The 15,254-nt window shown below is 34.1% G+C and overlaps 1 protein-coding gene across 1 annotated transcript in view; it reads right to left on the bottom strand.

The window, feature by feature from the left end:
• Ethr (ecdysis triggering hormone receptor) overlaps nt 1-15,254 on the bottom strand; it is a 57,879-nt gene that overhangs the window by 16,723 nt on the left and 25,902 nt on the right. Inside the window, exon 3 of the mRNA XM_013310325.1 lies at nt 684-1,234. Coding sequence (XP_013165779.1) covers nt 684-1,122 — 439 coding nt within the window. The 5' untranslated portion in view covers nt 1,123-1,234. The remainder of the gene's footprint in view (nt 1-683; nt 1,235-15,254) is intronic.

Below are 15,254 nucleotides of genomic sequence, written 5' to 3'. Positions count from 1 at the left end.
GCGGACTGAGAATGTCGGCCGAGCAATTCATTCAGCAGTTTCGGCGGACAACTGTTTATAAATTTGCTGTTTGGCATTTCAATACGTATCAAATTAAGAATGTCAAATTGCATGTAAGACTTTAGTTAATTTATTTCAATAACTCTTTGTGACGACTACGACTTTGAGCTACCTAGTTCTCACAAGACTTAAGTAGGCAGGACGAGGTAGGGCGACCGCCCAGGGCCCGGCCTAAAGGTAGCACAGCAGACTCATCTATATATCCGATTCTGGCGCTTGCGGTGTCCCTTAAGATCGCAAAAATGTCGTCCTAGGCGCCGGAAATTCTAATACCGGCCCTGAGTTCACAGAATTGTTGGAGAACCAAAACCTAATAAAGTATAGAGGTAAAGCGTCAGGTCTATATTCTTATTTATATCTATGTATTTTCAGGCTTAATAGTTAGACCCACCCGGCGCTAATGACGTGCCTTCGTTACAAAGTCCAGTGTCAGAATGAATAGTGAGGGGACATAAACGTCGACATTTTAGTAAGACTAGTGTTGAGTCAATACATTGACTCATTTCCGGATTTTCTTCCTAACAGTTTATTCTAAACAGAAAAGACGCACTGTCTACCTTCAAACGACAAAGCTATGTACATTAAAATTGACTTATAATAATAAAATTCAATGTAATACTCACATAATTCCTTCCCAAGCACCCAAGTCTCAGGCTTAGAGTTGACTTCCACAAGGACTGTTGGTGTGCAGACTAACAGTACCATTAGATCTGCTATGCTCAAGTTCACAAGAAATATATTAGTTGAGTTTCTCATGTCTTTTGTCTTTAATATTACTATCGGCACCATAACATTACCAATCACCCCCAAACACATAATTACAATACAAAATGTCATAGATGTCGCCTTTATGTAATATGGTATTTCAGCGTACTCCGTAAAATTCTCATTCGACATCTCGAATGATGTATTCGATTGTTCGAATGTCGTATTCGATATATCGATAGATAATTCCGATGTCTCGTTGTGTGTTTCATTTTTGTATGTATATACGTTAGGTATTCGATTGTCGTAGATTATTGATTGATTCGATGTGTGGGATAAGTTGGCTATTGAAATCATGTGCGATTTGCTTTTCGGGAGATCATGCGTTTAGTTTCACATCTTTGTTGGGGAAAGCACTTTTATCTTGCTTTGCCTTCGTTGACACGTTGGTTGATAACTTTTTATCGATCTGAAACAATGAACAAAATATTAATCACAGCAGTTAAATCTGTATTTTAAAAAATCGAAAAAATGGTCTCCGTTTGCGCGGAATTAAGAAAAACTTAATTAGTAGCCTATGTGTTCTTTCAGACTGTGTTCTACATCTATGCAAAATTTCATTACGATTTATGCAGCTGTTCTGACTTCAAACAAAAATCCATCTATCCATTCAACATTCGCATTTATAATATTAGTAAAAGTGCAAAAAAATATAATTTATTTTTATCGATATCCTAACATGTACATCACTAGTGAAGCACTCGTATTAGTTGCCATCTTACAGTAATATATTAAGCAGTGTTGTACAGATTTGTGTTATTTATGCGCAATCCAAACTTCAGCAGTTACAGCATGATGAGTGAATTTATAGTATCGATAAAGAACTTTACCGTATATTTTTATTCTCTTTGGCAAACGCAACGAAATACTTTTTGAGGAAGAAAACTCATCCGTTTGGGAAGTTTGTATCTATAAATTGATTTAATTTATGGATATACGTTTCCTATAGTCTATAGTAATATTTAACAACTAATACTTGCTGTATTAGGGTTTTAAATAAGTTAACAGTGAAATTTAACAGTGGTAAAGCCCGCTTTAACATCTCCGCACAAATTGGCCCGGCTCGCCCGGTGAAATACCACGACCACACAGAATACAGGCGTCAAGTGGAAGCAATTCCGCGTTTCGTCTGATGAGTGTGCGTCCCGGAGGCCTAATTTAGCCCTCTTTGTCTTCCCACCCTTTGTCTTATAAGGAAAGGATGGGAAGTGGAAGTGGACTTTTCGGATGAGAGGATGCATGGAAAGGGAAAATATTTTCTTTCTGTGCATCCTCTCCTCCGTCGATTAAAGGTAGGCAACGCATATGCAATTGCGTATGTCTATGGGCAACGGTCACTCCGCTATTTCAGCGATTTCAGGTAGCCCCTCGCTCGTTTACCATCTTATGATATAAAAAAATGAACTTTAGGTATGTCATTAGCCGATTGAAAAAAGTAGGAGGTTGTGTATCAGCTGGTCGCGGGGCCTTCGTAAGGAGTTCCTGAAATCTAGAGTAATTTCGAAAACTTTTTGTGTTATGGTCAGCCTCATCATCATTGTGTTGGAGTCACTAAATAATTACATGCTGAAGAGATTTGTATAAAAAGTTTATATAGAAAAAGACTGATAAACTCTGGTCTATGAAACTAATATTATAAATGCGAATGTTTAGATGGATGTTTGTTTGAATGTATCTCCAGAACAGCTGAACGAATCTTGAAGAAATTTAGCAGAGAATATAAAATATAGTCTGAAAGATTATTATCGATAATCAAATTAAACATAAACTTGGAAGAAAAATAACAAAAAGGAGGCGTTTGAGTAGTCTCAACTGAAAAGTATTATTCATATTTCATCATTTTATTAGTAATTCGTACTTAAATATAATTTCCAAAAAACACAATTAAAAAAAAATACCGAGCAAAGCTCCGTCATCCAGATACTAGTAATAAAAGAGTGTGATATAAGTTAAAAAGATATTACTTTCGACTTTAATACGTTTATCTGACGTCAAACGAATTGAAAAGGGTTTGAAAAGTTAATTTATTACTTTACATATTCACAGATGACTCTGGTTTAATTTAGGTCGGCGACGTTTTAATATAATGATAATAAAAAATAATAGACGGGTTTAAATTATAATATAAATAAATTAAACATACTAAAGCTCGTATAACGGTGAGATTTTTAAATGGTCACTAAGGGTGAGACTGAGTAAAGATTTATTATAAGAAATCTATACTTAGAAAGTGTCTAATTCTGTCTTATAAAAGTCTAAAGTAATTCACAACGTATCAAAAAAGAAGAGCTGAAACCTCGGAGAAAGAATTAGTATAGCTATTCAAAGGGGGAACGCTGCCAATATCTTCAGGACCTTGCTTAAAGGGAATTTTAATAATATATTTTAGTTAATTATTCGTTTTTAATATATTATTTAATCATCATCATCATCATCAGCTCGCTATACATCCCCACCGAGGGGCTCGGAGCCTACCCTAAGTTAAAAGTGATTAAGCCATATTATTTAATGCCATAGATTTAACACTTTTTTATATGTACAATATAACACAACTTTTTATACAAAACTATTATTGTTAAAAAACACAACTATGTTAAACTTTTTACATCAGGTGAATAAACTTGTCTAGTCTTTCCAAAAAGTAGCATAAATAATAAACTTTTGGAAACATCATCACTTGCCATGTTACAAACAAAATGACAACACTTCGAAAAGGCAAATATCTTATTTTAGTATTACTCGTGTAAGCCAATGTCTTGCAATGCCAACTTTCTGTCGTTTTCGTGTGAATTTGATCGACAGTTTAATGTAGTACATTCGCCCCCTAGCGGATAAAGTGACAAACTTTCGCGACAATAGAGACTTTGACAACCGGAATAGTATTCATCGAAGTTTTTGTATTCCAAAAAAGTTTTTTCCTATTTCTATGTAAAAACAATAAACTATACTTGTTATAATAAAGAAGAATTTGTATGTATGTATAAATATTGAGAGCTACATAAAATAACATAGAAATCTTATTCATCGTTATCACAATTTTAATTAGAAAATTATTCACCACTAGCTGTCGCCCCCAACTCCGTCCGCGCATAATTAAAATAAACATAATAAGTAGCCTATGTGTTCTTCCAGACTATGTTGTATGTATGTAAAATTTCTTTGTGATTCGTTTAGCCATTCTGGAGATGCCTTCAAACAAATATCCATCCATCCAAACTTTCGCATTTATAATATTAGTAAGATTATCAACTAACTATACGTCCCCACTGAGGGGCTCGGGACCCTAAGTTAATGACTAGGTCATAGTCAATGCTGGCCCAGTGCGGGTTGACTTCACATATATCTTTGAATTTCTTCGCAGATATGTGTAGCATCACCATGTTTTCTCTCGCCGTAAGAACGTCGGTTAAACCGAAGAACACATGTACATGGCTTTACTAAACTCAGGACCTACAGATTACAAATCAAGTACTTAACCACTGAACCACCAACGCTATACAATTTATTAAAACGAAAATAATACAGAGATTGTCATATATTTGTTAAACTAGGTGAACATTTTTCAAACTGTCTAAAATAAATTCCAGCTTGACACCTTCACGCGTTTTTGAGAAAATGGCTCTTTTTGCAACTGCTTATACCCAACTTCCAGAGGCTTCATCAAGCATCACGCCGGAACAAGACAAGTCGCTTGGCGGCGGGGTTTTGCCTGATGGGTGGTAACCTTGAAGCCTGCGGCGAACCTACGATATTTCTTGACAGACAGACGTATGGACAACAAAGTGATCTTATAAGGATTCCGTTTTTTTCCTATGAGGTACGGAACTCTAAAACAGTCATGTCTGAATAATATTTAATAAACTTGCAATCTTAATAACTTAAGGATAATATTTACTCAACCAAACTATAAAATAAATTTTTAATTTTCCTCAATCATTTCAAGTGAAATAATCATAAATTCCTAACTTACACGTAACTGATTATGACGAAATAAATGTTGGTAATATTTTATTTTTATTGTATTACTCTGCCATCTTTCAAACTTTCAAGTTTCCAATTAACTCCAAGTCGTATGCATAATAATATTCGGACATAAACACAAATCTGAAAAGGCCACCGGCGATGTATAAATGTCACCGGTAAATCGTACACTCCGCTTATTTGTAATTTGTCCCGACAACTTAAACTCTGCAAATTGAAGGTACGAATTTATTAACAAATCGACGTGACTTTTAATTTGACTACTTCGTTTTTTGATAAAGGTTCATTGACTTGAATTTCCTGTACATCCACAATTTAACGGTGACGTAAACAAATTCTAAACTTACCATAGGCAACTAACGAACGTAATATTTGTACTACTAAAAATAAATGCAAAACAATCCTAACCTGACCAATATAAAAACACAATGAGGGCGCCACAATCGGCATTGATATTAAACGTACGTACACGTCAATAATTCTAACTGTCTTATGTGATTTAAAAATAAAATCCAGTATTAGAGACATATTCTACGTAATTGCCTTTCGTTTTTTTTCTCCAAAATCAAAAATTACAAGGCGATAACAATATACTTTGGCAATTTGTTAATTACAACAATGTCAATGATTTTTTTAAACAAATTCTTGCCATTACTATAAAATAATTACTACCATTTTACGCAAAATTTCGAGATGTTCTTTTATTCTGAGCATAAATATTATGAAAAGAAAAGAATAGCTCATCAGTAGTATTTATCAAATGGAAATACGATGAACGATTAGCATTGTTCAGTACGGATTATTGACTACTTTGGATGGTGTATTGACTAGTTTGGATTGTATTTGGGTCGAACTTATTCATGTCGTGGTGTCTATGATAATGGACAGATTATACAATTCTCTCATTTGATGGATGAGCACATTCAGCATCGTCTTGGCGAAACTTAATGGTTTTCATTAAAACTTGCCAGTAGTTCTCAAACTGAATTATGGATTGTTCTTCTTCAATTATTACAGCTGATAGTTAATCTTATATATAAAATTCTCTTCACAATTTTTATTCCCATACTCCTCCGAAACGGCTTGACGGCTCATGAAATTTTGTGAGCATATTGAGTAAGTCTGAGAATCGGCCAACATCTATTTTGAATCCCGCGCGGACGGAGTCGCGGGCGACAGCTAGTTGTTATATAAAATATTTATTTATTATAAAAAGTTCTTCATATGAATACAGAACCCTCTCGATAAGCACTGATTTAAATCTATTTTTGAATGATGTGAGATCACCATCTATCACTAATTTAGTTTTTTTTAATAAAAAAGTAAAAGAACTTATGACAATTTTTGGTGTTTTCAATCAAAAACTATTTTTTTTTTTTTGTAAATAAAAAAAAAACAATTGTTATAATAATGGGGTTATAAAGAAGATTTTTTTAAACTTAATTATTATGTCAAATGTATATTATTTATATTAAAATAACATCGAAATATAATATATGGACATATTATGTTTCAAGTGTGACTATATTATCTTATTATTATAACATAGAGCAACCTGTACCTTGGTTAAAAAAAACATCCCGTATATGACGTACAGAGGTCATGAACTTTCAATGTTTACTCGCTCCTGTAACAATATGCCGAGTTTACAATGAGCCAGAGTTCTATTTATATGATGGTCAGATACTGCCACATTCAGAGTGGTTAAAGACAGAAATGTGGAATTTGTATAGTAATTCCCAATGGCGGGAAATTATGAAAATTCTACGAGAAAGAGAGAGGAAGAAGTGTAAGAGAGAAAAATGTATTGTCATCTTACTAATATTACAAATGCGAATGTATGGATAGTTAGAAGCTATCTCCAGAACAGCTGAATGGATCTCGATGAAATTTGGCATGAATGTAGAACATAGTCTGGAATTAAGTTTGTTTTTTAATTCCGCGCGGATCAAGACGCGGGCGGCAGTTTTAAATATAATGACGTTAAAAGTATGTCTTCTGTTCCTTTGCCCAAAGTTTTTTTTTTTATCACTTTATTGGTAAATTAAAACAAGTGATTTCGCGAAAGCATTCGAGCATTACAAGATAATATCTAATTAAGAAGGAATCAAGGTTTTTGTACCTCTTTAAAAATACATAAAATTTTAATTATCGATATACAGCGTGTTATAAAATATTTTTTCCGTTTTTAATTTCGATTCTTGACGTTTTTGGTACAATTAAAATATACTTATACTAAATTTTAAAATAATGTTTGGATAGTGTTTTGTTTTTAAAAAAGAGGTTTATTTTGAGATTTCCAGATAAGAACAATACGACTTTATTTGTGCATTACTAAATTATTTTTGTTTATATACAGGTAAAAAAAACATCCTAATAAGATTAACAGATACAAAAGCTTTATACATTACTAACTGTCGCCCGCTACTCCGTCCGTGTTGTTAAGACTATATTCTACATCTATTCAAAATTTCAGCAATATCCGTCCAACCGTTCCAGAGATATCTTCAAACATCCATCCATCTAAACATTGGCATTTATATTAGTAAGATTATGTTATTGCATAGCCTTCATGCTCAGGTAAAGTTGTCGAAACGAGTCAGAATCTGTTCGCCGTTAAAAACTCTACATAATTTAAAGCCACTCATGAAGATTCCTTGCTAAATAATTCTACATTTTTTTTTATATCATAAGGCGGCAAACGAGCGAGCGGCCACCTGAAATCGCTGATATAGCGAAGTGACCGTTGCCCATAGACATACGCAATTGCATATGCGTTGCCTACCTTTAATCGACGGAGGAGAGGATGCACAGAAAGTAAAATTTATTCCCTTTCCATGCATCCTCTCATCCGGAAAGTCCATTTCCAATTCCCATCCTTTCCTTATAAGAAAAAGGTGGGAAGGAAAAGAGGACTAAATTAGGCCTCCGGGACAAATGGACAAAATGTGAGATTCATTATTTTTCCACATCGAAACATTCAATATAAGGAATGTCAAATATAACTAAAATTGTTTACGGTAATTTAAATCGCAAATAAGAGAAAATTGATGTAAAAGAATTTAAATAACCTTAATAAGGGTATATTAGTTGAAAAAGATGATTTATTAAATCACATTTCAATGCTTATCATCGTTAAGGAGCACATTTTGACGCCAATTTAAATTTGTTGCGATCGCCAAAAAGCTGAAGGGTTGCCAAAAACAGCGGCCGACTGAGGCGTCGAGTCAATGGAATTTGTGTTATTCAATTCATTTGCAACGTCTTTCGACAAGTTTTTGTTGTTAATTTAAACATACTCAACATAATTGTGATGATTTTTACGATTTTAATGATATTATTTATGGACTATAAACTTACCCATCATTATTATAAACCTTTTAAGAAGTTGATAAAAAGAATTATGAGTACGGCACAGGAGAAACTTCAACAGATTTCGACTTCAACTGAGAACGGATATATGGGCAAAGGCAAATGTTACTTCTTCTTACTAATATTATAAATGCGAATGATTCGATGGATGGATGGTTGTAGAAGATATCTCCAGATCGGCTGCGTGGATATCGCTGAAACTTGGCATAGATCATAGTCTGGAAGAACACATAGGCTACACTTGTTTTAATTCCGCGCAGACGGATTTGCGGGCGATAGCTAGTTCGAACTAATTGTGATAGTATGTTGCAACCCTAAAACTATACCGTTGACGTAAAATGATTACGAGACTAATTAACTGTACTACTAGGCTTAGTATAATAGGTATAATTCATCGATCGATTTTGCTAAGGCATGACTAAACACAGTGACACAGATTAAGGGCCTCCGTACACCAGAGACCCAATTTGTTCGTGCGACTAAATGTCTGTAGAGTACGGGGGCTCTAAGACCGCAGTTTCATTAATTGTTACCACAAGCCTAGTGCGATAGATTTCCTATTAACGATTGCATGCGAGTACTGTTTTCATTAGTTGTTAGCGCCCGCATGCGTTGGGCGATTGACTTTTAATTTTCCTTAACCGAGTATTATCTTCTCCTTCTCCCTACTCTTCTATCTCCTTGGTATGTCGATATATAATTTTCCCATGATTTTACCTATGCGGGGATTCCCCACGTGTAATACAACGGCCATGTCGACTAACGTAATTACGTCCTAATAACATAACAGTAGTCTTGTCTTACAGAACAAAAGAACATCAGTAAACTATCAAATTCCAAGTTAAACTATTTCAATTCGCATCAACTTAGTGCAAAACAATCGACGTCAGTTGGGTCGCAATATTTAACAAGCGTCAGTTATACAGTCGGCGAATATACGTTCATTGCAACCGTCTTGGCAAACATTGTATACATGTTTGCTGGTACAGTCGCGAACAAAAATATACAAATATAAAACCGATGTTACATTTGTACATATCGTTGTCTTTATTTTATCAAAGTAAAAGAAAGAGATGACTATCATGAATGAAAGGGATAATAAAACATAAAAAACAAAAATAAATGATGATGACTTTCTTCGCGTATATACGTTTTAATGTTTAACATGCCTAATAAACAGATAACAATAATTATTTAGTCAATTGAACATCTCTATATGTGAACAATAAGTAAGACGATTCTTTTGACAACAAAAGTAGATTTGGTAGAGGCTCTTATCAGTGAAAACAGATAAATGTATTTCTGGTTTAATTTCATCGAAGTAAAAAAAGATTTTATAACGTTTAAGTATTTTGAAATATTAGTCAACAATTTTGTTCGCGACTGTACTCGTTCAGTTAAGGCACTAAGCAAATACACGTCGATGGCTTTGTATTTGATTGTACACATGTTTATTCACATTGAGAATTTACAAAAAAATTTTATTTACAACAAAATTATTTTTTTCTTCGTATATTTATTGACAAGTTTGTAAAATAATGTAAAATTGTAAAATTAATTTATGATATGCCACTTGCCATAATATAACACAATAGCTGTAGCCTGCGACTCCGTCCCCGCGAAACTAAAAAAAAACTTAATAAGTATGTGTTCTTCCAGACTATTTTCTATATGTGTGAATTTTTTTATCAAAATCCGTTGAGCCGTTCATTCGCATTTATAATATTAGTAAGATATATTTGTCTCTGTTTTCTTAAAGTAAATGAAAGGGATGACTAAGTGTTTTATACAATTTCATCAGCAGTGGAAGCCAAAACTTTACCACATTACCTTACCTTTACCATGGAGCAAAAAGCTATGAGCATTCAAAAGAAACATTCACTGCAATCAAACGAAGCAGACAACGACCATCACGGCTTTGTTCTTAGAAACTCGACAGACACTACAAAGGTTCATTGTTTCTCTTTAAATAATAGTATTTCCACACAGACATTTTTCCCCTATTATTTTTTATAAGAGAAGGGGGCAAACGCGCTGCGGGAACATCGAGGTGATCAGTGACACCCAAGCATATCTGCATATTATATACCAACTGATAGATTTAGTTACTTTATTATTTATTCATCATCATCAGCTTACTATACGTCCCCACCGAGGGGATTGGAGCCTACCATAAGTTAAAGGTGACTAGGCCATAGTCAACCACGCTGGCCAAGTGCGGGTTGGTTGACTTCACACATATCTTTGAATTACTTCTCAGAGATGTGCAGATTGCATTACGATGTTTTCCTTCACCGTAAGAACGTCAGATCAATGTACATATGTAAATCGAAAATCGAAAAACACATTGGTACATAGCGGGATTCAAACCCAGGACATGCAGATTGCAAGTCAAGTGCTTGACCACTGAGCCACCGACGATCCAGCCACCGAACCTCGATTACCTAATAGATTTAGTTACTTAATTATTAAATAGTTATAAAAAAACACATTACAATCTCGTCAGTCTATCTGGTTATCGGAAAAGATAACTAAAAAATTATTTAAAAAGTAAAATACATTTTACTATTGGATGGAGAAAATGGAAAATTGTTAGATTCATTGAAACAATATCGCCTAGAGAACGTCGCTAACAAAATGCTCGCCCTGATTTCAGCTCTTATGAACAGACGCGACGCTAAACACAGTACACTTTATTGCATAAATAGTGGAACATTATTGCTTCGAAAAAATTGTAACAAATCACTTAACCAACTTAATAGGAGAATATTAAGCTGTAAAAATTAAATCAAGGCATCAAGGTATCTGACCTACAATATGTCAGGGGTTCCGGGAGGCCGCGGACGAGAGCGAAAGCGTGCCCGTGTTCCCGTCCCGATGCGTTGGAGGAACAGAGAGGTTTAGTGGGTATGCCTCCGCTATGGAGGAGAATCCCACATAACTACCGCGTCCCCCCCGGGGCGCGGAGCATGCATAAAGCATTCCTCTCTGAAAAAAAAAGGGGTTCCGGGGAAAAAAAACTTAACGGGAGAGTGAGTAAATGCCACTTTACGCAATTAATACGGAATAAATTAAGGAATGTAGGAGAAAAATGGACGCTATTAGACGACTCTAAATTTTTTATACAAAATAGATGATTATGTTTTCTCGCTTTTAAAATTAAAATTGAACCACACTTAAAAAATAAAAGAATATTTTGTTATATAATATTTAATCCAATATTTTTGTCTTTCAGTGTACGCGTGCTACAACAGCGGGCTACACAGCATCGCACTTAGCAGCCAGTTAACAAGCGCCGACGCCCGGCGTGCACTGCACACAATTGTTATTCTACGCTCGTGTAACTTTACTATAGTTACACTAAAAATGTTATTTCGGTAAAGAAATATTCAATATTTTTCTTGTATGGAAATTGCAAGGAAATACAAAGAAAAGAACAAAGAAACGGAACCACGTTGTTAAATATAACCAAATCTTTATCCTAACAAGCACGTAACTTGCAATCTGCAGGTCCTGGGTTCGAATCCCGCCATGTACCAATTTGTTTTCAATTTCCGATTTACATATGTACATTTATCCGACGTTCATACAATGAAGGAAAACATTGTGATGCACCCTGCACATATCTGAGAAGAAATTCAAAGATATGTGTGAAGTCAACCAACCACTTGGCCAGCGTGGTTGACTGGCCTAATCACCCTTAACTTAGGGTAGGATCCGAGCCCCTCGGTGGGGACGTATAGTGAGCTGATGATAATGATGATGATGATCCTAACAATAAAATACTTACAGTAAGTTTCCACTGACGAAACACTTTTATAAAATGAAGGAGAAGACAATAAAAATATTTTGGCAGTAGCAAACTACTATTATATTCATTTTCGTTAGCAAACAAACGCATCACCATTTTATTCAATTTACAATTGTACACCTTTTTAATAAATGAAGGGTTTTTTGGGAATCTTCTTTCATAGTGATAATCAATTAAATTAATACGACCCAGTTTCTCTGGCCATTCTTCAACGACAAATTAAGACAAGAATAAAATGCAAACATACATCAGACCAACAGATGCCATTTCAAATTTATCCTTTGTTTAAATAAACACAACACATAATTTATAAAGAATATTAATGACCGGTAGGTGGCGCTTGCATGTTTAAAAATAAAAACTATATAATTCTATCAACAAAAATCTTATACTAATGTTATAAATATGATTGTTAAGATCTATCCAATGTTTGTTAGAAGGTATCTCCAGAACGGTTGTATGGATCTCTGTGAAATTTGGTATAGATGTAGAACATAGTCTGGAGGAGCACAGACATACTTAAGCTTTTTTTTTAATTCCGCGTTGATTTTATTCAATTTGTTTATAGCTCACTAAGGAAAAGTGTAACCAAACATTACACTAATGATTAATATTTATACTAAAAAAAGCTGTACACCGGAACTCTGTACGTGTCAAATTAAAAAAAAATAGTATTTTTTTTCCAGACTATGTTCTATAGCTATGGTAAATTTCAGTGAGTCCATGCAGTCGTTCTGGAGATACCTTATACCATCCATCCATCCATTCAGGCAAACAATTGCATTTATAATATTAGTAAGATAGTAAAACTAGAATGATGTATGACAAAGTTGCCCGCAAATGTCTAACATAAATCTATATTCAATGACATAATGACACGTTACAAGACACAATGATAAATGTGGAACGTTTAGTTACACTTGACATCATGTTGACAGGGGACGAAATGTCATTTGGCAAACTGACGTGACAGTATTAAAATAAAAAAAGAAAAATATTTTTTTATTTTATTTAATAAATACTAACCATTATTGTAAATCTAAAAATAGTGTAAACATTTGTTAACATAGTCGTGAAAATAAGGAATGAATTGTTATTCTACTTCCATACGACGTAAATAAAAATTGTTCTAATTAATTTGTATGAAATATTACAATAACTAGCTGTCGTCCGCGACTCCGTCCGCGCGCATTTAAAATAGCTTTATTAGTAGCCTATGTGTTTTTACATATTATGTTCTACATCTGTGCCAAATTTCTACGAGATCCATGCAGCCGTTCTGGACATAACTTCTAACAAACATCCATCCATTCAAAAATTCGCATTTATAATATAAGCAAGATTATGTATTATATATCATCCTGTAAACATTTCAGCCGATTAGTTAATTCTGTAAAATTGAAAAACTAAATAGATTAAAAATATTAATTATAAACAAATAGATATCAGCCCTAATGGTTAGTTTATATTATTCCATTCCAGCACTGGATTGGTTTTATCGTTTATACTATTCCAGTTCAGAGTACGAGTCGTTTTAGAACAAAATGTTCGACGTCTAAACTAACGTAATTTGTTTACAAGTCGGCATATCAATGTATAAATATAAAAAGGTAATAAATTGTATTGAACAAGTGAACTGTTTGCGTCGTTTACAACGCTTACATTGATTGATGCATTGGCTCCTCAGCGCGGCTATTTTAAGTTCACGTTTAATATATTTTGTACACGAATACCTAGTGGTTATGCAAATAAAATTATATAATCTTACTTATATTATAAATGCGAATGTTTAGATGAACGGATCCTCGGAAAGGTTGAATGTATCTCGATGAATTTTGGCTTACATATTGTAAAGCAGTCTCAAAAAGTCTCCCTCTCACTGGAGATGTATCGAGTAGTCACAATGAAACACTGGTTATATCCTGGTGCGAGTCGACTTTTTTGAAATGCGATCGGCAAATCGATAAATATACCAAATAAATCGATATCGTGATCAAGTAATATGTTCCGCCATCTATTGATATAATAATGTAAACTAAATTGACATAGCGTTTGACACATATAGAACAGTCGCGAAGATCACATCGGCTAATATTACGTCTTTTTTTAATTCCGCGCTGACGGAGTCACGGGCGACAGCTAGTTTGTATTATAAATGCGAAAGTCTAGATGGATGGATGGATGTTTGATGGAAGGTATCTCCAGAACGGCTGCATGGATTGTGGTAACATTTGGCATAGATGTATAATATGGTCTGGAAGAACATATAAGCTACATATAGACTTCGTGGGCGACAGCCAGTAGCTAAATAAAATAGAGTTACATTTTCTATTAAATGTTCCTTTCTTAGCTATGTCTTTTAGTTGACAGGCACTTGTTTTATGTTAGACATAATATCCTAAAAGGACCCGCGTCACAGATTACGCAAAACTTATTCTCAGTATTTCAATTTTATATTCGGACCCTTTGTCGTGTTCCAACAAATGTACCCTTGATTCGTGTCACGTCTGAATATTACTAGATCTATGACAACGGTATGATATTAGTCAATTTCCTTTCCCATCTTCGTAAATCTGTTATCATATAAAGTTATTTAGGTTGATCGTCTTTATCCGTGTTAATATTACTTTAAGAAGAGTTTCTTTTGTTATCTTTATATATATAATTCTTCTGTGAGTGTGTATGTCACTGAACTTCTCTCAAACAACTGGACCGATTTTGTTGAAATTTTTGTGTGTGTTCAAGGGGATCTGGGAATGGTTTAGATTCACAATTTTCATCAAATATTAACTTCATATTAATTTATTCAAATTAAAGACGTGTAGACAGGACAACGTCTGTCGGGTCCGCTAGTTTAATTACTAAAGCACTGAATTATCAACAAACTTTATGATGGCAAAATCTAGTAACTCAATGTTTCATTAATCCGATTGATTACTCCATTATGCATAAAATTTTCCTTTAAGTTCGAAACGAAAATGAATATCAATATGCATTTTGTGTTAATTCATCAACTTAATATAAGTCCCCACTGAGGAGCTCGGAGTCTATTCAAATTTAGGTGTGACTAAGCCATATTCAATGCTGGCCCAGTGCATTTTGACTTCAAACATATCTTTAAAATTTCTTCGCAGATATTTGAAGACATCACGATGTTTTCCTTCACCGTAAGAACGTCGGATAAATGTACATATGTAAATCGAAGAAGTCATTGGTAGGACGGGATTCGAACTCAAGATCTGCAGATTGTATATCAAGTCAACCC

Source organism: Papilio xuthus, unplaced genomic scaffold (genome assembly GCF_000836235.2).
Source record: "Papilio xuthus unplaced genomic scaffold, Pxut_1.1 DF827756.1, whole genome shotgun sequence".
In the NCBI taxonomy this organism is placed as follows: Eukaryota; Metazoa; Arthropoda; class Insecta; order Lepidoptera; family Papilionidae; genus Papilio; species Papilio xuthus.
The sequence above is the reverse complement of the archived record's forward strand: the minus strand, read 5'-3'. Positions and strand labels throughout refer to the sequence as shown.